The sequence below is a fragment of the Biomphalaria glabrata genome, chromosome 5 (assembly GCF_947242115.1).
Source record: "Biomphalaria glabrata chromosome 5, xgBioGlab47.1, whole genome shotgun sequence".
In the NCBI taxonomy this organism is placed as follows: domain Eukaryota; kingdom Metazoa; phylum Mollusca; class Gastropoda; family Planorbidae; genus Biomphalaria; species Biomphalaria glabrata.
Window position 1 is genome coordinate 53,398,138 of NC_074715.1, and position 23,356 is coordinate 53,421,493.

The following is a 23,356-nucleotide window of genomic DNA, read 5'->3' on the forward strand; positions in this document are numbered from 1 at the left end:
CATGTGAAACACTTTCAGTCATCCTATATATTTGGGATCGAAGAGATTGCCACTGTAGTGCTTTTATAAGCGTCTGTTTGTTATGAGCCTATTTATGTTCCTACACAATTGTTTGAAACTTTGGTTATTTGTTGAAATTTGATTGTCCCAATGGACCTCATTCACCAATCGTAAACAAACAACATTTAGTCACGTGATCTTATTGATAAAACAACGAAAAAAACTGCCACGTCACAACCATCATGAATTAAACATTAGATCGTAAATTATATAGAAGAGATAGAGCACCACGTGGCTAAATGTTGTTTGTTTACGTTTGGAGAATGAGGTCCATTCTCGTAAGCAAACTTTTTTTTTTGTTGAAACACGGCCATGAAATCTCATGTTGCCATGAGAGTGTGTGCCAATGTGGTCGCGAAGACGCGTGCCCATGCGATCATGAGAGTGTGTGACAATATGGTCAAGAGGTCATGTGGTAATGTGGTAATGATTTCGTGTATTAGCTCATCGTGAAGATATGTGGCGATTTGGTCGTGTGGCAATGTGGTCGAAAGGGATTGTATGGTCTTGGAGGTGTGTTCTTATGTGGTCATAAAGACTTGTGCCAATGAAAGCGTGCGGCAATTTGATTTTTTAAAAGTGTTTTTAGCGGCCCTCGAAAGGGGAAATGACGCTATTAGTATTGTGTGGCCTGTCTGTCCGTCTGTCTATCCATTCGTCCCTTTTGATCTCAGAAACTAGAAGAGAAAATGAAAATCGGACATTATGATATTTTAGATCATTCAAAGTTCTTTTTTCTTTTCCGAAAATAAAACATCCAATTTTTAAAATTTTCAATGCAAACAGATTTGTTTAAAAAAAAAGAACACCACTTTTCAATGAAAAACATCAGGGGAGATAGGCTTTTAAAGAGGTCACAGACGTCTTCATTAATAAATCAAACTTTATTCATAGATTCGCGCATTGGTATACAAAATTTGCATCTAAGGTCACAATGGAAAAAGTATCAATGGGATTGAATGGATCATTATAAAATATATTTTCCATTTATTAACTGACTCTTGGAAAAGAATACTGATTCAAATGTTGTTTATAAAAAAAATAATTTTAATACGAACTTCGTTTTAGTTGAAAGTTTAAAAAAAACACTACTTTTATATCGCGTAGTTTTGACATATCCTCATTATATGCAACTAAAGGGGAGGTTTCACCTTAAAACCAAAGTATGACTTAAAATACTACCAAAGCCATGAAAGTTTCCAAATAACTTGATAGACACATAAAATGAGTTTTAAAAAAGTCAAATGTCAATAGAGGCCAGATGTAGATCTAGATTTAGATTTAAACGTATCAAACAATTTGAACAAAATTTACATCTTCTTAAATTATTAAGGAAATAATTTATCTTCTTATAGCTTAGGGATGCATAGTTATTATGTAAACAGTAGTATCACATTAAGAAGTGAATGTGATGCGAACATCATAGTGCATTATCATCCAGTAGTAGGCCTACTAATCCTGGTCATAATATTGGCATAACTCTAGGTCTAGTAATTTTAAGATTAAACGTGTAAAGTCATACGAATTCTATGCTAGGTCTAGATAATATATTTGTAATATTGTTTTTATAATGTGGTTGATTACATAATGCTATACTTCTACCCTTCAGTCTATACCAGGGTTGTTTGTTTTACGCCGTAGGAGGGGGGAGTTACATTACACCTGTGTTTGCCTGCGGGCCGTTGTTTGCACATCACTACATTAGAAAATCAGCCCACACAAAAATTAAATCTTCGAATAAAAACAGACTCGAGCCTCTGCGGCTTTCTTACACTAAGTGGGTAGAAAACTACTTTACCGAGTACCTTACTCGGTGAGACTTTATCAACACCACCCTTTGATCCAGAAACATAAAAATGACCAAGATGCCTGTGTGTAGTCACTGAATGAACTCTTTATGTTGTGTCTGTTCTATTTATGTGAATGTTTCTGTTGTGTTGTTTTTATATGAGAAAAGAGACCTTGTAATCACAATAAATTTCAAAAGGATCAATAAAGCAGTCTTAGTCTTAGTCTTAAACTAGACAGACCGGAAAGCACCACGGCTGCCCCACTGACTGTAAGCTGAGAATCACCGATCTACGTCAACTTTTTTTTTTCAGCGTGTTCCAACTGCGCAGGAAGTGGCGGCTGTGACACCGTGACGGGTGGTTGCAGTGAAGGTTGTAAAGATGGTTTTTACTCACTGTTATGTGATAAACGTGAGTACATCTTCTATCATCATCTTTCCATTGAGTTCCCCATGGAACATTGGGCCCTGTATAAAAACATGTCACTCTCCACGGTCTCTTGCTAGTTTTTTTAAAGACTTCCCAGCTCTTCCGGTCCTCTCAGCTTCCTCAAGTATACTGCCTCGCCATGTTCTTTTTGGTCTTCCTCTACGTCTTGTTCCCTGGGGGTTCCACTCTAAGGCCTGTCTAGCTCTGTTGCTGGTATCTTTTCTAAGGATGTGACCAATCCATCTCCACGTCCTCTCTAAGATCTGCACCTCTTTTATATTTTTCTGTCCACTCATCTCCCACAAAGAACAAAGCAAAGTAGATCTTCTTTACGCATGCACTAAAGATGTAGAGCAGTGATGCCCAACCATTTTCGGCCGGCGGGCCAGTTTAATTTCCGAAACTCGTGTGGCGGGCCACATCATCGAATAGATAAAAAAAAAAGAAATAGAGAATAAACCCTTTTAAAAAGTTTTATTAGAAACCCGTAGCACTATTTGGCCTACGTACACACGTATGGCTATTATGTAAGATCGGTTTCTTCTGTTTTATTAGTGAGACGTTTGTCTACTCAATGAAGTGCTTGTAAACATGTTTAGGCGGGTCGGATAAAGCCACATCGCGGGCCGGATCTGGCCCGTGGGCCGTAGTTTGGGCGTCACTGATGTAGAGTATATAGTTGTTAGACTGATGTAGAGGAGATGTTTCTGCTGGGCATACATACATCATAAGAACTGTTTTGAAAAGAAAAAAAAATGAATTTCTTCTTTTTCATTACCTTGCTACTCTTACAACAGGAGGCGCGGTGGCTGAGCGGTAAAGCGCTTGGATTCTGAACAGGGGGGGTCCCGGGTTCGAATCCTGGTGAAGACTGAGAATTTTATTTCAGGATCTGTGGGCGCCTCTGAGTCCACCCAGCTCTAATGTGTACCTGACCTTAGCTGGGGAAAAGTAGAGGCGGTTGGTCGTTGTGTTGGCCACATGACACACTCGTTAACCTTAGACAGATGACATCATCTGCCCTAAAGACCACAATGTCTGATAGGGGGAGTTTGTTTTTTTTTTACTCTCACAACATACTATCTTTAACCTCTTCACTGTCATCTTCACTGTCATCTTCAACTGAACATTTTGCTGTTTAAGTAGGTCAAAATGGCTGCCTGGTCATGTACTCGTGACAGTCGTATTGATGGTCCCTGGTTCTAACCAGGTCCTTCACCGTCCGCCGCCTTTCTGTGTGAGTTTTTGATAAGAATGTAATAATCTTCATTTCTGGAGAAGGACCCAAAACGTGTTGAAGAAAAACACAGAAAGAAATAACAAAATAATTACGTTCTAGATGTCAAGCGAGGTAAACCTTTACCAGTGATTGTGTAAAGAAATATGCAGGATAGTATGCGGCACTATAAATATGATCAATATTCAAAGAAAAGATAATGAAGTTAGTTTCTAAAAAGGTCTGTGGTCATTATCATAATAATAAAAAAAGAGCGAGATAGCGGGCTTCATTGTAAGCTCATTGTAATTTACCACTGGTGGCTGTTAGTCACTGTTACTCTCGTCATAATGTCAATCATCTCATCTCTTGAGGGGAGGGGTCACGGTTCGGGCTTATCTTGTGTTAGACACCTTATTTATAGTTTAGTTATTTAGCGACGCACCATAGAAGACGCATATTGAACGGGACTAGTGACGTTTGGGATATGTTGGGTTAGAGACCGGAAAATCAGTTAGCGAGATAATCCTCTAGGGTAATGACGTGTTTAGTGACAGAGACTTTTACTGTGGCCTTTTTATTAGAATAAACATAAGATAAGTGTTCTTCAGCGTTGACTACATCTCTTTACTTGTTAAATAGATGTTTATTGTTTTGTCTGGATTGTTGATCAACTACACGGAATACACCCGAACAATAACACCCAAAACGCTTGCAGAGTAATTGGTTGAAATTCAACATTCATCTATAGTTGACCTCAAGACAGCCTGAACAAGCAACATCACACTTGTGATATTTAACTTGTACTGCCAACGCGATTCTAACCGTCTTTAATTTTCAGAACGGTACAATTTTTTTTCACTCGAGTCCAATCATCATTCTGCGGACGTCATTTGTGGGACTGAAAGTTGTTCACTAGAAGGCGCTTTGATTAGCACGAAAATGAGCTTTTTAGGATATAGCGAATGAACAAAACAAAAGTGTATTTTATCGACACGTTCTGTGAATGATTCTCAGAGATCAGTAATGTTTCGAGCTGCTGTTTTCTATGGTGCATTGTGCACTGTGGAACGCCAGTATAATGCATTCTTGCAGCTCAGCATGCCGGAGAACGCTTGGCGGGGCTGCTCTTCCAGACCTCTGAGTTGCCTAATGGGAAGGGGCGTTTTACAAGTGAACGCTCGAAAAAATTATACATCTGAAATACACTTAAAAAAACACAAAAACAAATTCAGTATTTTATCTATTTTTACTTTTGAAGGACATCTGCCACACTAGGCATCAAATATCCTAGTTACGCCACTGCTGCTAGTAGCTGGGAAAGTAGCACTAGATACAGCCACATGGAGAGCGAGCATAAAGGAAGGGTGCCGGATTACAGTTGCCATACACAACTGTAGTTGAAAGAAGCGTGAAAATGCAAAGGCGCCCGGTGATTACATATGCCCAATCTGTGACCGCATCTGTGTATCAAGGATTGACCTCCTTAGCCACACAAGAAGTTGCAAAGGGAAAATGATCGTCTCTCGAAACGTACAATGTCACAGAAATCTTTCTAGTCCGTTTCATGTCGGGTGTACTACTTTACCTAGATCTATGTTTTTAAAACCCATAATGCATCAACTGTCACTCACTATCTTCTTATTTTGTCAATTCTAGTATAATCTTTCTACTCCGCTCCATGTCGATTGTACTTTCTTTTTTACCTAGATCTATGTTGTTTTTTTCTTAACCCAGGATGTACAAACTGTGCTAAGAATACTTGTTCACGCAAGGATGGAAATTGTAACCATGGCTGTCTTGCTGGATTCAGGGGAAATAAATGTGATGCAAGTAAGTTGAGCTGATTTATAGTGTTGTGCTCTATAGGGCAGATGATGTAAAGGTCATCTGTTTCTGTGGCCAACGGTTAACAAGGGTGTCATGTGGCCAGTGCAACGACCAACCGCCTTTACTTTTCCCTAACTTTGACATTACAGGAAAGACATTACAGGGTGGACTCAGAGGCGCCCGAAGATCCCAAAATTAAAAATCCCAGTCTTCACCAGGATTCGAACCCCGGTCCGCGGTTCGGAAGCCAAGCGCTTTACCCCTCAGCCACCGGGCCTCCTTGAGCTGATTTATAGACCAGTTTGAAATGTGTTACTTGATGTAGGATAGTTATGTCAGAGCTCTAGAGCAGGGGTTCTCAACCTGTGGGTCGCAACCCCCTTGGGGGTCGATTGAGGATTTGCCAGGGGTCGCCTAATACCATCGAAATTATGAATTGTTATTGTCTACTCTTCTGTATGTGTTTGTGTGTGTGTGGGGGGGGGTCGCGGCAGAGTGGGGGATTGTAAAAAGGGGTCGCCGAGCTTAAAAGGTTGAGAACCACTGCTCTAGAGAATGATTCTCAGCCTCAATGTGAGGCTTGGGCGGATATAGTCGTTGTATGAGACGATAAGGAAGCAAAACAAAAGCCACGTTGAGGCGCCTATGACAGCCGAGTCCATTGCACTGGCGGGGATGAAAGAAAGCCCTAATAAATATGTTACTATCCACAAATTTCCACATACCATTCCTCAAAGGACCGTTATTATGACTGACACGCCTAAAACCAAAGTCGGATTTAAGTAAGCGGAGTTCCTAATTCTAGCTTTGATTTAATGCTTCCCAGAAGTAATTAAAATTCATTCTTCGTACCTCATTGTTTTTCTCATTTAAGACTAAGACTAAGACTGCTTTATTGATTCTTATGGAAATTTGTTGTGATAACAAGGACTCTTTTTCTCATATAAAGACAAGACAACAGAAACATACACATAAATACAACAGACACAACATAAACAGTTCATTCAGCGACTACAAACAGGCATCTTGGTGCATTTCATGTTCCCTGATCAACGAGTGGCGTTGATATAGTCTGACCGAGTGAGGTACGAACGAGTTTTGGTACCACTCTGTTCTTGTTTTGATTGACAGTAGTCGCCCATTTCGCGACGACCTGACGTAGTTCTGATGGAGCGGGTGGCCGTTGTCTTCCAAGATTGTTTTCGATTTTTCTGAGACACTTTTGTTCAAAAAATTTCCTTTAAATGTTGTGATGTTGTGAGTGTAATTTTTGATGCCCTTTTTATGATGGTTTCTAGACGGCGCAACAGGTTAGATGAAGCATTGTATGAGTGCAAAGTAATACATGAGTATAACTGACTCTTAGGGGCCGACTACGAGTTTGCCTGACTTTCTTTATTATTGTTTTTTTTTTCCTTCGGTTTGTATGCCTTCCCCTTCACCTATCCCATAGTCTGTTAGACCGCTGGGGAGAACACATGAGATCTGTCAACCATCTTTCTCCGTGCTTTACTGTGTTTCGGTTTACGAACCAATTTAGTTCATTAAATGTGCCGCCATTTATCACATATCACTTGGTTCGCATTCAGACTGCTAGTACAATGGTTCCGATGGTTTTGACAATTTTTTTTATATGATATGTGTTTTGATTTACAGATAATGAATATTTTTTTTTTTTGGCTATAATAACTTAGTAATTGATGTTTTTTTGACAGTTTTTCTGCGCATCCAAAACGATCAGATTTTCACCGGGTTTCTATGTGACGTCACACTAACCTATTAATTTAACCTATTGACTTATTGTATAACGGGAGACCATACAGTCTTCTTCTTCTTCTTCGTTCTCATTGTTATGTTGGAGTGTTCAGATGACTAGACCAATACATATGACGTAGGATGGCTGCCTGGTCGTGCGGTTTGCGCGCTGGACTGTCGTTCGAATTTATCGACGGTCGAGGGTTCAAACCCTGCCCGCTGCCATCCCCCGTCGTCCTGCGGGAGGTTTGGACTAGGAAGTAAACTATCTTCAACTCTGAAGGAACATCCGATACATGTAAAACATTTTTTTTTTACATGAGATGAACTGCGCAGTGGTTTCCAAATCAGGGAGTTTTCCATATAGTTTTCTTTCTATTGGGGTGTTTTGGGGCCAGTGTCTTATACGGGCCTCTTGGTAAAGAGAGCAGTTTTGGAGGACGTGGTCGGCATTCTCTGGTGACACTCCACATGGGCAGATTTCACTGGTTCCAATTTTGAGCTTCCGGTACATGTGTGGTAGCATTCTGTTGTGTCCGGTCCGGGATAGCTTATAGTAAGCGTCATCTTTCTTGTGATTTGGATGAGAGCTCGTCCATTTCTCATTTATTTTATTTACAATTAATTTCTTCAGTTCTTCTGGATAGAGTGCAGAGTTTATTTGTGAGTTAGTTCTCCCACTCTTGGCGAGTGTGTCAGCCTTCTCATTTCCTTCTAGTTGTTAATGAGGACCATACAGTAACGTTTACATTCTCGTAAAAGAGAGATTTCTTCGTCTATGCAGTTAGATCTAGATCTTGTAAGCAAAGAAAAAAAAATGCGTGTTAAAAGAGATTTACATGCTTGACTAACCACGGCAGTGTGTATTTTCTCGCCTGACCACTCAACACACTACAAACACTATCGCTTGGTTGTCTTGTCATGACCGACTACACATAGTCTTGACTAGCCTTACACTGACCAGTTTGTTAGAATCAGTCAGACACAGGGTCTATTTACTTTTTAGGACTGGGAGGGGCTTAGATAAAAATGTTACTTTTTTTTATCGAGTTGGTAATCCTAATGCTTTTAGATCTCTCTCTCTATATATGTATATATATAACTGTACCACAGCTCTGGACTAGGCCGTCACTAAGCCTAACAGCCTAGTAGCTACTGTAAGAAGGAAGCGATACGATTGGTTAAATGTGGTTTCTCTTTCAGTATTGTTGAGGGAATCTTATCTTATATAATACAGACGTTACTTCAAAAAAGAAGATGATTACGTCCTACGCAAGGAAGTGACGTTTGCCTGAGCTAAAAACAAAATCTCAAGGAACCCCGTTGTTTTTTGTTTTTTTTTTAGATGTCAAGAATATACTGACAAATTTATTAAATATAAATGTTTCTAAGCATTTAAATAAAAAATGGTAAAATGTTTACTATTACAACTTTTTTACGCAGAATTTAAATATGTCAATAACTCAAATTTGAAAAACAATCGGAGTTTCCCTTTATAGACGTTCGGAGTATAACGTAATACTCTTCACGTCTAATTGAACGTCTAAAACAAACTAATCATGACGTTTATCTATTAACAAAAGTGCCTACAGTTTTAGGGTTTCATCTAGTGTAAGGCTCGCCCATTTCGTATAGATTTACACTCTGGTGCATAAAAGTAATTTAGCTCAAAAAATTAATATTTCCATTGTCAAACTGTGATTAGGCTTAAATGTATTTTACTTACTTTGTTACTTAAAAGTAACATTCATTATTGGCATCAGTATTTAACAATTAAACGATTGTAAACTGGTTACACCTAATTGTAATGTGAACAATCAAAATAATTTCTTAAAAACGTTTCTAAAGGGAAAGTCACTACCATGTATCTCAATACTCGATGAAAAGTACCCTTTGACTATATAAAAAAAAGAATTTCAACTAATTGATTATTTAATTGTTTATTTTTGTTTTATGGATTCGAAAATATTCTCATTGATAATAAAAACAATTTTGCGAAATTTTAATTTGATACTAGAAAGGAAAGTAGGAGAGAAAAACGTGTACAAACAATTGAGGAGAGTAACTCCACATATACAGCAACATTTATCTATAAGTAGCATTTATTTCCCTTTTTTAATACCAAACAAAATAACTAATTACCAATAATTATTCAAATAAATTTATTCATTTTTTAGCTACAAAAAATAGTTGCGTAAAGTTTCCCAAAATAAATGCGAGAAAAGTAACGTGCACAAAAATCGAACCAGACAGACAGACGGAAAGACAGACACAGTAAGTTTATATAAGATTTGTTCAAAAAAAAAAAGATCAGATAATAAACATCACTTTATTGTGTGCCATAAAAGTCTATGAGTATTGTATACTCTACAGAATGTGTCAACTGTCTGGAGAACGGATCCTGTGACAGGAACACAGGGAAGTGTACACACGGGTGTAAGCTTGGATTCAGGGGCGCTGCTTGTGATTCTAGTAAGTTCAAATGCCTCACACTTTTCTGCTTTGTTTTTCTTTGTCCATGATTGTAATTGTATATATATATATATATATATATATATATATATATATGATTAGTTACTATGTAGCTCCGTAATATCGATATTGCCGAAAGTAGCAATGGAAATTAGTACTTCATTGCCTGTCACAGTCAAAATAGTTAACTTATTGGACCATAATCTTCAAATACAAAAACACAATTTAATAAAATACTCTGAAAGACACAAAGATAAAGGCACATTCCTCGTCCCCTAGGACAAATTTGTACAAATACTCCTTCTTCCCTAGTGCTATTAGAGCATGGAATGGTTTGCCTGAGCTAGCCAGGAAATCCAATAACTTTTCATAATTTTAGTCATTGGTTATTCGTTAACATGCTTGACTAGATCAAACCAGGAACACGCGTAAAACGCAATAATCTTCTTTTTTTAAGTAACGTCTGTATTTTATTTCATATCTTATCTTATATAATACAGACGTTACTTCAAAAAAAGAAGATGATTACGTCCTACGCGTCATGCATTCAGTCATGCATGTTAAACAATGACTTAAATTCTGCCAAGTCACTGGTTTTCCTGGCTAGCTCAGGCAACCCATTCCATGCTCTAATAGATAAGATAAGATAAGTAAAATTTCTGAATATAGAGCGTGAAAATATATATAGTGAACATGATTTTGTTATGACCGGAAGTGAGGTCGTATAAGAGATGGACAGTCTACAGAAGGACTTTGATAATGTTACTTAAGCAATAAGAAGTGCAATTATCTGAAGAATGGAAGCCCCCCCGCATCCTAAACGACACCTGTATGACCAATTAAGCCGCAGCGGTTCTCAACCTTTTAAGCTCGGTGACCCCTTTTTACAATTCCCCACTCTACCGCGACTCCCTCCCCCCAAACACACACATACAGCAATAGAAGAGTAGACAATAACAATCCATATTTTCGATGGTCTTAGGCGACCCCTGGCAAATCGTCAATCGACCCCCAGAGGGTCGCGACCCACAGGTTGAGAACCCCTGAATTAAGGGATTGAAAACGTTCACAAGTTGGATAAAGAAAAGGCTTCAGGGACTCCCTTGAAGCTTCTCTGAAAGCCTTCAGCATTGACCCAGCCACTTGGGAGACAGAAGCACATGACGTCGCGCTGTGAAAACGGGCGCACAAATCGCAGAGGACAAGAGAACAGCATTGTCAGGAGAGAAGCATCAGAGAAAAAAAAGCATGTCCGATGACACTAGCTCCAGCTGGAATAACCTGGACAGTGTGCAGCTGAACATCCCAGTCTAATACAGGTCTCACTAGCCACACGAGGAGGCACAAAACCTATTTAGGCAACACAAGGTATAGCTTAGGGCTTTCAAAAACATTTATCACAGGCGCATAATATTTGGGCCCACATCTCAAATAGATTAGAGCCAAATTCAAGTTTAATAAACAGCACTACATAAGGCACTACATAAAACACGTCAGGTTCTTTAGTGTATCAACTTTTACAATGGCACTTCAACTAATAAGCTTGTTATCCTCTAAGTTAGCGTATCAGCAAGTAAGTTAAAATATCAGCCTCTAAGTTAGCATATCAGCATCTAAGTTAGCGTATCAGCCTGTAAGGCTCTGGGCCTAAAGTCATGTTTGTTCTTCCTGTTCCTCCAAAGACCAGCGTGTCCCATCACGCTTTCACTGTATAGCCTACAACTCAACCGCCTGATGTCTTTGCTTCAGATTTTAAAGATCATGCCTCTAATTATATTTATCATTGTTTTATTTATTTGGTATTCTTTTGTTGAGAAATAATTCCAAGTTGATAAAAGCTTATAATATTATTGATAGTTGTTGCTTTTTAAAATAAAATGAGGATAACAAGTTAATGTTAATACCCTGATTATTAAAAAAAACAAAAGCAGTAATAGCACTTCTTTCCCCTACTTTCCCAGAATGCACCAACTGTGCAGAAGATGGCTCATGTGGCAGGTTCACTGGAAATTGTACATTTGGTTGTTTACCTAGCTTCAAGGGAGATGCTTGCAACGAAGGTAAGTCGCCCAACTTTCTCTAGGATTAGGTCTATCGGTCTTCTGGAACTATGTGGGTCATTCATGAAGTCTGCGAGAGTATGTAGACAAGTCAATCAGCCTCCTCACAAATGTAGCTCTGGCATGGCATGTAAATCCCAAAAAATAAAGCTCCCACTCTCCTAATAGACTAAAACTGCTTATTCACACTTACCCGTTTTGGTATTAGCGATAGTTTTTCGAGAAAGTTTTTTTTTTTTTTTTTTTGTTTTTTTTTTAACAATATATTTCCAACTCGCCTTCCCTTTATGATTAGGTCCTATTTACTTGTACAAAGCTAATATAGATTGAAACCTATAGTTTAGTTTTAAGAGGTCAGAGATTAAAAATGTATTTGTGTCTGCTTGCTATAGTGGGCGTACGATAGCAAGATATCACAGTCTAACAGTGGATCTACAGACTGCTGTAAACAGTGGCCTATTACATCGTAATATTAATAAATAGGCCTACACATTTTTAAGTTCAGGGTCCCGTTTTAGATTTACACGAGTAGGCCTATGTTCACATAAGTTCGACTTCTATAGGACCGTTTGTTAATCTCTTTGTGCGTAAAGTGAATTTGAACTATCAGAAACGCGGTTTATGCGTATTAGTTATTAGCGACTCCATTATTTCGGAATATGTGGCTAGTAGGCCTAGGCTTATTAGTCAGTTAAGCCTAAGTATGTAAAAGGGAGGCCTGTCATATGTTTACGGCACTTATTGACATTTAATGTGGCCTGTTCAGCAGCCCACCGGCCCATTTAACCACCGGCCCAACAGGCATTTACCCGTTTGCCATATAGCAAATCTCCCCTGCTAAGACCTAAATCTGCTAAGGATGTAGGCGATGTAGCAAAATATTTAAATAACAGATATGGCTATACATATCCACTTGAAATACTGCACACTCCCTTGATCTTCAGACTCGAAGGCAATTTAAGCCTTAATATTTGTTTTCTATAAGAAGTTCCATGTCCATATATTATAGATAGATTCTAGATCTAAATCTAGATAGATCTACTTCTATTTACTATCTATCTATAAGTATATCTAGAATCTAGATTTTATTCAGACCTAATCTAGATATATTTTTTAATATTTAAATTTCAATGAAAATGAGGATGCCTGCCTAGCCATCTAGATCTAGATCTAGAACGTTACACAGAAATGCGGAAATTCAAAATTGCCCTCTGCAGGCTCTACTATGACTCTAGATTGAAGATTCTAGATCTAGATCTCTAGATTAATCTACTAATCATAACGCGTTGGACGTAATCCTCTTCTTTTTTTTTTTTTTTTTTTTTGAAGTACCGGTAACGTCTGTATTATATAAGAAGAAGGACGAAGTATCTTTTAAAATTAAAACCTTTACAGTTTAAATGAAGGCCTATGGTCAGTATGGAACATAAAACTAAAACACGTTAGTTTTTAGTGTATCGACTTGTAGGCCTACACTGGTACTTCAACTTCTAACTCTAAGCATATTACATCTTCTAAGTTAGTGCATCAGTCCGCAATGACAATTTAATCATAGATGTAAAATCTAGATCTAATTAAATAGCTATTGGAAATTATTTGACCAATTGATTTCAACACAGCATAGATCTATAGTATAATAATCGACTAGATCTCCAGAATACTTTAGATTTATTTCCATTCTATGATGGAATGAAAAGATCTAGATCTATAATGTATAAAAATAATTATGATAAAGCTGAAACTAATTATTAATAAATAGATCTAGATTAGGTCTAAAAAATCTACATCTAATCTAGCATAAGGCTGAGAAAAGAAGCAGGCTTATCTGCAGTAGACTTAACCACCTTCTGTCTTGGTTTTGAGTCGCTGGTTTTGGTTTTGTTTTGAGACAGGGCAGAATCTGGTGTTACTGATCAATCCAATTCTAGAGCGGCATAGTTTGTCACAGCTTATGCATGCATGCATGCATGCATCTGTTTTAAGTCTGTGGTTCTCATGTCTCACTTGCAGACATCTCTATAGGTTATTCTCAGGTGGCCCTTAGGGTCTAACTCCCTCCTGATATACATTTATTGAAATATATTTGAAGAAGATTGATAGTATTAAAGCTTCAATTATTTATTCATTATTAATTAGGTTGTTGTTGGCCTCAGTCAATTGTAGAATGACTATGATTCAACTCATAGCATTAGTTATATAAGTAATAGATTGGCCAAGTGGTAAAGTGCTTGGCTTTCGAACCAAGGGTTCCAGGTTTAAATCCTGTGAATTTTAGTTTTTTTAGGCCCCATCTAAGTCCAAATAGGTCTAAGAGGAATCTGAAAATTGTTGAGGAAAAGTAAAGGTGGTTTGTCATTGTCCTGCCTACATGACACCCTTGTTAACTATGAGCCAGAGTAACTAATGACATTTACATCATCTGTCCTATATATTGCAAGGTCTGAAAGGGTTACTTTTACTTAATAGATTATCAAATATTTTTTTCACATCCACTTTTTCTTTCTGTTTTTCAATTGCAGCATGTACCAATTGTCACAAAGATAAATCATGCGATCGTTACACAGGAGCTTGCAAGCATGGATGTGTTATGGGCTTTTTTGGAGAGAATTGTTTGTCTAGTAAGTCTTCTGTCAATATTTAGAGACTTGTTTGTCTAGTAAGTCTTCTGTCAATATTTAGAGACTTGTTTGTCTAGTAAGTCTTTTGTCAATGTTTAGAGACTTGTTTGTCTAGTAAGTCTTTTGTCAATGTTTAGAGACTTGTTTGTCTAGTAAGTCTTTTGTCAATATTTAGAGACTTGTTTGTCTAGTAAGTCTTCTGTCAATAATTAGAGCCTTGTTTGTCTAGTAAGTCTTTTGTCAATATTTAGAGACTTGTTTGTCTAGTATGTCTTCTGTCAATATTTAGAGATTCGTTTGTCTAATGCAGTATTTTACAAAGTGGGGTATGGGAAGAGTTTGAAGAGGGTAGATGTTGACAGGAAATAACAGTAGGAAGGGTTCAAACCTGGGACCATGACAGACCAGAGTCCATACCACATAGCCACTCTGCCATCGCTAGCTATGATAGTTCTTTAATTATTTTTGAATATAATGTAGTTTGCCTGTTCTATGAAAACCATAAACTTAAATAACATTAAAATAATTTTGAATTAACTCATTAATATGATTTGTAAGATGTTCTACATGTTTTGGAATGTTCCTTCAGAGTTGAAGATAATTCACTTTCTAGTCTAAACCTCCTGCAGGATTACAGGGGAAGGGAACAGGCAGGGTATGAACCCAGGACCATCCATAAGTCCAAACGACAGTCCAGCATGCAAACTGCATGACCAGACAGCCTAGCATAGTATGTAATAAATGATCAGATCTGTTTAAATTGAGTATCTGATTTGACATTTTTATGTTTTTTGTTTTAGACTGTACTAACTGTCTGATAGACTACTCATGTGAGAGAGAAACAGGAGCTTGTATCCACGGATGTGTCCTTGGCTACAAGGGAGATAAATGTGACACTAGTAAGATTGTTCTAAAGTTCCTCATCTTGCTTGAGTTTACTCTTTTTTAGTCTGCATTAGGCTTGTATAATATTGAAACTCAGCCATAAATATCTATCCTATAAAATATTTTATAACCCTAACTAAAAGTAAAGTACTTTTTGCGATCTATAGGGCAGATGATGTCATCTGTTTCTGTGGCCAATGGTTAAATAGGGGTCATCTGGCCAGTGCAACAACCAACTGCCTTAACTTTACCCAACTAATGTCTGGTACCCATGAGTTAGGGGGTCTCATTGGTATTCTAAAAATCCCTGAATTCAAAATCCCAGTCTTCACCGAGGTTTAAACCTAAGGCTCTTCAGTTCAGAAGCCAAACAATTTACCATTCAGCCCTCCCCCCACCTCAAGTAGAATCATGGAAAGAAACAATTCTGTATAAGATCTTTTAGATAAAAGTAACAAATATTCTGTTTATTTTGATGTTTTTACAAGTTACTAAATTTACTGTAGAAATAGATATTATTACCTCTAACCCCAATTCTACATCAGGACAAGGAGATGATGGCCAGCAGGGCTTAAACTTGGAATATTATTTAAACACACTTGCCAAATGCTATTCTATTTACTTAGATACAACTTACATTACTCTCCAGTTAATCTCCCATTCTCAAAGGAAACATAATTTATCTAAAGTAATTCTTGTTGAGCTATAAACATAAACATCAATAAAGATACAGGCAGTTTTGAATATTTTTCTTGGCTGTTCCTTTTAAGAATTTTAGTATCATGATCAGTTTTTATTTTACCTAAAGTGTTATTATCAAGTGATGTGTTAGAGCTAATTCACTAGCAACTGAGATATAATAGGTTACAATGTATGTCTTAGTTGTTGTGAATATACCATTATGTATTTTTTTTTTATTAGAATGTGGTAATTGTGCCGGGGATGGGTCATGTGACCGTGACTCAGGAAAATGTAACAGTGGATGTAAACCTGGTTACAAAGGCGACCGGTGTGATGCAAGTAAGTTGTGAAACTTCTAATAAGAATCCTGTGATCTGGTGTTAGTTTTCTTACAATAGAATTTCAAATGTTAGTATATTAGAATTTAAAATTCCTGTAAAAAAATTATATAAATTTCAGTTACTAAGTTACTAATTTAATTATTGCTGCAAAAAAATTATATAAATTTCAGTTACTAATTTAATTATCGCTGTAAAAAAAATTATATAAATTTCAGTTGCTAATTTAATTATTGCTGAAAAAACAACAACATAGATTTCAGTTACTAATTTAATTATTGCTGTAAACAAAAAATTATATAAATTTCAGTTACTAATTTAATTATTGCTGAAAAAAAACAACATAGATTTCAGTTACTAATTTAATTATTGCTGTACCAAAAATTATATAAATTTCAGTTACTAATTTAATTATTGCTGTAAACAAAAAATTATATAAATTTCAGTTACTAATTTAATTATTGCTGTAAACCAAAAATTATATAAATTTCAGTTACTAATTTAATTATTGCTGTAAACCAAAAAATATATAAATTTCAGTTACTAATTTAATTATTGCTGTAAACCAAAAATTATATAAATTTCAGTTACTAATTTAATTATTGCTGTAAACCAAAAATTATATAATTTTCAGTTACTAATTTAATTATTGCTGTAAACAAAAAATTATATAAATTTCAGTTACTAATTTAATTATTGCTGTAAACAAAAAATTATATAAATTTCAGTTACTAATTTAATTATTGCTGTAAACCAAAAATTATATAAATTTCAGTTACTAATTTAATTATTGCTGTAAACCAAAAATTATATAAATTTCAGTTACTAATTTAATTATTGCTGTAAACAAAAAATTATATAAATTTCAGTTACTAATTTAATTATTGCTGTAAACAAAAAATTATATAAATTTCAGTTGCTAATTTAATTATTGCTGTAAACAAAAAATTATATAAATTTCAGTTACTAATTTAATTATTGCTGTAAACAAAAAATTATATAAATTTCAGTTACTAATTTAATTATTGCTGTAAACAAAAAATTATATAAATTTCAGTTACTAATTTAATTATTGCTGTAAACCAAAAATTATATAAATTTCAGTTACTAATTTAATTATTGCAGTAAACCAAAAATTATATAAATTTCAGTTACTAATTTAATTATTGCTGTAAACAAAAAATTATATAAATTTCAGTTACTAATTTAATTATTGCTGTAAACAAAAAATTATATAAATTTCAGTTACTAATTTAATTATTGCTGTAAACAAAAAATTATATAAATTTCAGTTACTAATTTAATTATTGCTGTAAACAAAAAATTATATAAATTTCAGTTGCTAATTTAATTATTGCTGTAAACAAAAAATTATATAAATTTCAGTTACTAATTTAATTATTGCTGTAAACAAAAAATTATATAAATTTCAGTTACTAATTTAATTATTGCTGTAAACAAAAATTATATAAATTTCAGTTGCTAATTTAATTATTGCTTAAAAAAACAACAACATAGATTTCAGTTACTAATTTAATTATTGCTGTACCAAAAATTATATAAATTTCAGTTACTAATTTCAATTAATGTCAGGTTTTCAGAACCATATGTTGCACCCCATTATTCTTTGAAAACATCTAAATATTTCAGAGTAGTAACATGAGTGATCCAAAAGCTTGCCAACTTTGAAATTGATTTCACTAAATGGGACTAAAATGTTATCTTTAGAAAAAAAAAATCTAATTTTAAAATTTTATTTTAATGCTGAAAATGTGAGATAACCTTAAAAAAAGAAACGTATTACTCTTGGGCTGTTTACAACAATATGAAATAATTGTGATGATTTAACTTGTTTGTTTCATCTCTTAATATTTTTTCCCAGCATGCTCAAAGAACTGTGGCGGGTCAGGGGCATGTAAACCTGAGGACGGCTGGTGCAAGGATGGATGCAAAATTGGTTTCTTGGGGCCGGAATGTAATCAAGGTATCTGGTTGTGTTAGAAATGAATGCCTCCTTTGACTTTACACTTAACTTTTTCTCTCTGTAATTATTTACCACATTCTGGTGGAATCAACGTTGGTATCGTCAGTTAGGAGAGAAAGAGTTAAGACTAACTATATTCTGATCAGTTATGTGATATTCTCCTATAAGGAAAAGAGATCTAACTATGTTCAATAAGAAGCACCCACAACTTCTCTCTTCCTCTTAGTCATTTTCAATGTTCTGACGAAAATAATTCATTTTGTTCATTCGTATTTCACTATCCTTATATGAATAAACTTAACTCTTTCTCTCCGTAATTATTTACCACATTCTGGTGGAATCAACATTGGTATCGTCAGTTAGGAGAGAAAGAGTTAATAAACTTTTTTGTTTTTTATTAGAAAATGTTGATATAGAATTATAGAGGACTCCATGCTCTTCTTCATAGCACAAATTAAAGTTAATAAAAACAAAACTTAATTTAATTTAATAGGGTGAAATTGAAGTTGGTATCACCAATTAGGATAGAAAGAGTGCAGAGGTTCTGGTACTCTACAAGCATACATTTTTTTTTAGCAGATACTTCTGATAGTTCATCTATTCTTTTTTACAAAGCTTACATCAACGCACTGTTTCTGGTACAATTTTTTTTATGTTTTATTTCTCTCACATTCATTCCTGGATCAAGTTGAAACTTGATAAATAAATTATAGCTTTTATATAGTTTAAGGTTATAAGGTTTAGTCCAGAAGCTTAGTTCATTTGTAAGTGGTCGAGAGGCTAAGTGCGCTTGTACTTGGCTTGGCTTGGCTACCTAGAAGGGGGCTCGAGGTTCGACACCCGACTCGGGCAGAGTTGTGTTTACTGAGCGCCTAAAGGCAGCACGGAAAACCAACTCCTAGATACCCCCCCACCGGTCCACAAATGAGATTGGACCAAAAGCGCTCTGAGCATGCTATAAGCATGAAAGTAGCGCTATATAAAAGCTATAATAATAAGTGTCTGTACATAATAAGTCTTATTTTTAAGTCACAATTTAAAATATTTGTGCGGACAGCGCTATATAAACAAAACGACTATTATGAATGATAGTTGATATATTGTTGCATATTGTTAATGCTGTTCTAATCAACATCCTTTTGTTTCTCTACTTTGAAGAGTGCGGTCATTGCAGTGGTGATGGGTCATGTAACAGAGAGACAGGAGGATGTCCAAAGGAATGTAAGCCAGGATTCAAGGGAGATAGATGCAACAGACCAATCTGTAAAGTTATTTCTTTTTTTTTTATTCTTTTTTATTAACCAGTGATACTTTAACAAATATTTATGGAAAATTTATTGATTTAAGTTTTAGTTGTTGTTTTTTTTCAAAGACATCATTTTTGATAATATTTTCAATACTATTTTTAAATTTGTTATGGTAGATAAAAGATTAATTGTAGTTAAAATAGATAGTGCAGAGTCATGGAAAATACACATTTTTACTATCGAAGAAAAACTATATCTATTTTAAAATATTTTAGATCACTTATCTTTGAGTATTTCTGTTCATTCATCTGTTAGACTGTTGGGGCGCCTAATATGATCTATTGACCATAATTCTCCATTCCAATGTCTCTTGCATGGATTCCAATGTCTTTTGCATGGATTTCAATCTCTTTTATTGACTGGCTTGTCCATTCATTGATATTGTCTTCCTACTCTTTCTTTGGTCTGCCTTTCCTTCTTTTACCAGGTACTGATCCCTGCAGAAATGTCTTTGTGAGTTTTGATGATCTCATGTTATGGCCAGCAGGTCCCGGCTAGCATTTTTAAACAATGGTCAGAAGGTCACTGGTTTCATTGTATTTCCTTGTTTGTGATGTAGCTCTTACAGGCGACGCTTTGAATCCTTCTACAACTTTCAACTGTTTAAATAAAAGTAATTCTTGATCTTGACCTGGGGCAGTACGGTGGTAGTGTAGGGGAGATAATTTAAAATGTAAAATATTAGTTCTATGACCATTCTTTAACAAGTTATTTGATCATTTTGAAATTCAAAAATTAAAATTGTAAGAGAACAGAGATAAATGTCACAGAGTTATTCACCCTTTTAAGCACCTTAATTTTTGCAAAAGAAAATGTGAATTAAAACCAAAATATAATAGTTTCAAAAACAGTTAGTTAGCTCTGAATTTGTCTGTACTGGATAAGTTCTTTGTATAATAATTGTATTTACTTACAGCCTCTTCTTCCTACCGTTATTCTATTCCAATGTTTGTATTTCATTATAGTTTGTTCCCCCAACTGTAATTCTATTCTAATGTTTGTATTTCATTATAGTTTGTTCCCCCAACAGTAATTCTATTCTAATTTTTGTTCCTCAAGCTGCAGTTATATTCCAATGTACATATTTTATTATAACTTGTTCCCCCAACTGTAATTCTATTCCATTGTTTGTATTTCATTATAGTTTGTTCCCCCAACTGTAATTCTATTCCAATGTTTGTATTTCATTATAGCTTGTTCCCCCAAATGTAATTCTATTCCAATGTTTGTATTTCATTATAGCTTGTTCCCCCAACTGTAATTCTATTCCAATCTTTGTATTTCATTATAGTTTGTTCCCCCAACTGTAATTCTATTCCAATGTTTGTATTTCATTATAGTTTGTTCCCCCAACTGTAATTCTATTCCAATGTTTGTATTTCATTATAGCTTGTTCCCCCAACTGTAATTCTATTCCAATGTTTGTATTTCATTATAGTTTGTTCCCTCAACTGTAATTCTATTCCATTGTTTGTATTTCATTATATTTTGTTCCCCCAACTGTAATTCTATTCCAATGTTTGTATTTCATTATAGCTTGTTCCCCCAACTGTAATTCTATTCCAATGTTTGTATTTCATTATAGCTTGTTCCCCCAACTGTAATTCTATTCCAATGTTTGTATTTCATTATAGCTTGTTCCCCCAACTGTAATTCTATTCCAATGTTTGTATTTCATTATAGTTTGTTCCCCCAACTGTAATTCTATTCCAATGTTTGTATTTCATTATAGCTTGTTCCCTCAACTGTAATTCTATTCCAATGTTTGTATTTTATTTTAGCTTGTTCCCCCAACTGTAATTCTATTCCAATGTTTGTATTTTATTTTAGCTTGTTCCCCCAACTGTAATTCTATTCCAATGTTTGTATTTTATTTTAGCTTGTTCCCCCAACTGTAATTCTATTCCAATGTTTGTATTTTATTTTAGCTTGTTCCCCCAACTGTAATTCTATTCCAATGTTTGTATTTTATTTTAGCTTGTTCCCCCAACTGTAATTCTATTCCAATGTTTGTATTTTATTTTAGCTTGTTCCCCCAACTGTAATTCTATTCCAATGTTTGTATTTTATTTTAGCTTGTTCCCCCAACTGTAATTCTATTCTAATGTTTGTATTTTCCTTGTAGCCTGTTCCCCCAACTGTAAAGCTAATAAATGTGATCAGAGTACAGAGAAATGTGTAGATGGCTGTATACCTGGTTTCTATGGAGACTACTGCACTGATAGTAAGGACCAAATGATTTTAAACTTCACCAAGCCATTATGAAACTATTATTTGTATAAATAGTTTATTTATATAGTTAATTTAATAAAACTTTGTTTGGTATTGATTCTGAAAGTAAGAGTTAGACTCCTACCAATTTTACTATCCCACTTATACTTTCAAAATGCCATTGCTTAAAAAATTCTGTAAGTTGTAATAAAAAAAAGGCATCCTTTTCAGCAGATGAGTTTTTTTTACATTAAATATTATGCAAAATGCAGGGGCCCCCCAAAGAGGTCAATCCCCACGGGCCCCCAAATGATGGCGAATTCCTAGCTATGCCCCTGCTTTACAGACATTGCAATCCATTGGGGCATATAATGTAAAGCTCATCTTTTTCTGTGGTGGACAGTTAACGTAAGTGTCATGTAGCCAGGCATAGCGATCAACCACCTTTACTTTCCCAATGTATTCAGATACCTTCTAGAGTTGGTTGGGTGGATTCAGGGAAATAATGAAAAATCCCCAAGTTTAAAATCTTAGTCTTTACTCGTTTCAAACTAGAGACCCCTGGTTTTGGAGGCGAAAAGCTTAACCACTCACCATGTAAGGTAAGGTATGGCTACTTATAATAATTTGAATGACCTGATTTGAAAATTAATACTTCAGAATGCGGGAACTGTGCTGGGGATGGATCATGTGATCAGCAAAATGCTCACTGCATTGGTGGATGCCAAATATTCTGGAAAGGTGATCTTTGTGATAGCTCTTATAGTAAGTATCTTCTAATTTAACATTGTGATCTTTTAGTCGCTAGATCTGGAAAGAGACCTAATAAAAATTGGGTCATGGAAGTTGTTGCCAAGTTTAAAATTAAATTCAGTCACTTTTATTTTTAAAAGAATTATGTTACCTTTTAAATTTCATTTTAGTTTGTAGGAAAAATGTTAACAGCGTTCCTTACTTTTAAATATCTTCCTCTTTTGAAATGGATTCTTTCAGCCATATCCTTTTCTTTAATGCCGGGGCCTTTTCTTTTAGCCATGTCCTTTCTTTTAGCCATGTCCTTTTCTTTTAGCCATGTCCTTTTAGCCATGTCCTTTTAGCCATGTCCTTTTCTTTTAGCCATGTCCTTTTCTTTTAGCCATGTCCTTTTCTTTTAACCATGTCCTTTTCTTTTAGCCATGTCCTTTTCTTTTAGCCATGTCCTTTTAGCCATGTCCTTTTCTTTTAGCCATGTCCTTTTCTTTTAGCCATGTCCTTTTCTTTTAGCCATGTTCTTTTCTTTTAGCCATGTCCTTTTAGCCATGTCCTTTTCTTTTAGCCATGTCCTTTTCTTTTAGGCATGTCCTTTTAGCCATGTCCTTTTCTTTTAGCCATGTCCTTTTCTTTTAGCCATATCCTTTTCTTTTAGCCATGTCCTTTTCTTTTAGCCATTTCCTTTTCTTTTAGCCATGTCCTTTTCTTTTAGCCATGTTTTTATCTTTTAGCCATGTCCTTTTTTTAAGCTTGTCCTCCAGATTGTGGCGAAGATGGAAACTGCATGCCTTCAACTGGGGCATGTACTAGTGGATGTAAACATGGGTTTAGAGGGACTGAGTGCAATCTAGGTAAGTAGGTCACTTGTATTGTAAACTTAGGGCTACCTATCAAGATCTTATCTTCTTCTCATCTTATACATTACAGATCTTATTTAAAAAAAGAGGATATTTACGTCCCACGCATTTTA

The 23,356-nt window shown here is 35.3% G+C and overlaps 1 protein-coding gene across 1 annotated transcript in view; it reads left to right on the forward strand.

The window, feature by feature from the left end:
• The window catches only part of LOC106053368 (multiple epidermal growth factor-like domains protein 6), a 61,203-nt gene that overhangs the window by 23,120 nt on the left and 14,727 nt on the right, over positions 1 to 23,356 (forward strand). Inside the window, exons 10-21 of the mRNA XM_056028976.1 lie at positions 2,163 to 2,261; positions 5,233 to 5,328; positions 9,454 to 9,552; positions 11,514 to 11,612; positions 14,132 to 14,230; positions 15,031 to 15,129; positions 16,037 to 16,135; positions 18,017 to 18,118; positions 19,277 to 19,381; positions 21,551 to 21,649; positions 22,297 to 22,401; positions 23,136 to 23,237. Of these exons, the coding sequence (XP_055884951.1) occupies positions 2,163 to 2,261; positions 5,233 to 5,328; positions 9,454 to 9,552; positions 11,514 to 11,612; positions 14,132 to 14,230; positions 15,031 to 15,129; positions 16,037 to 16,135; positions 18,017 to 18,118; positions 19,277 to 19,381; positions 21,551 to 21,649; positions 22,297 to 22,401; positions 23,136 to 23,237 (1,203 nt within the window). The remainder of the gene's footprint in view (positions 1 to 2,162; positions 2,262 to 5,232; positions 5,329 to 9,453; positions 9,553 to 11,513; positions 11,613 to 14,131; positions 14,231 to 15,030; positions 15,130 to 16,036; positions 16,136 to 18,016; positions 18,119 to 19,276; positions 19,382 to 21,550; positions 21,650 to 22,296; positions 22,402 to 23,135; positions 23,238 to 23,356) is intronic.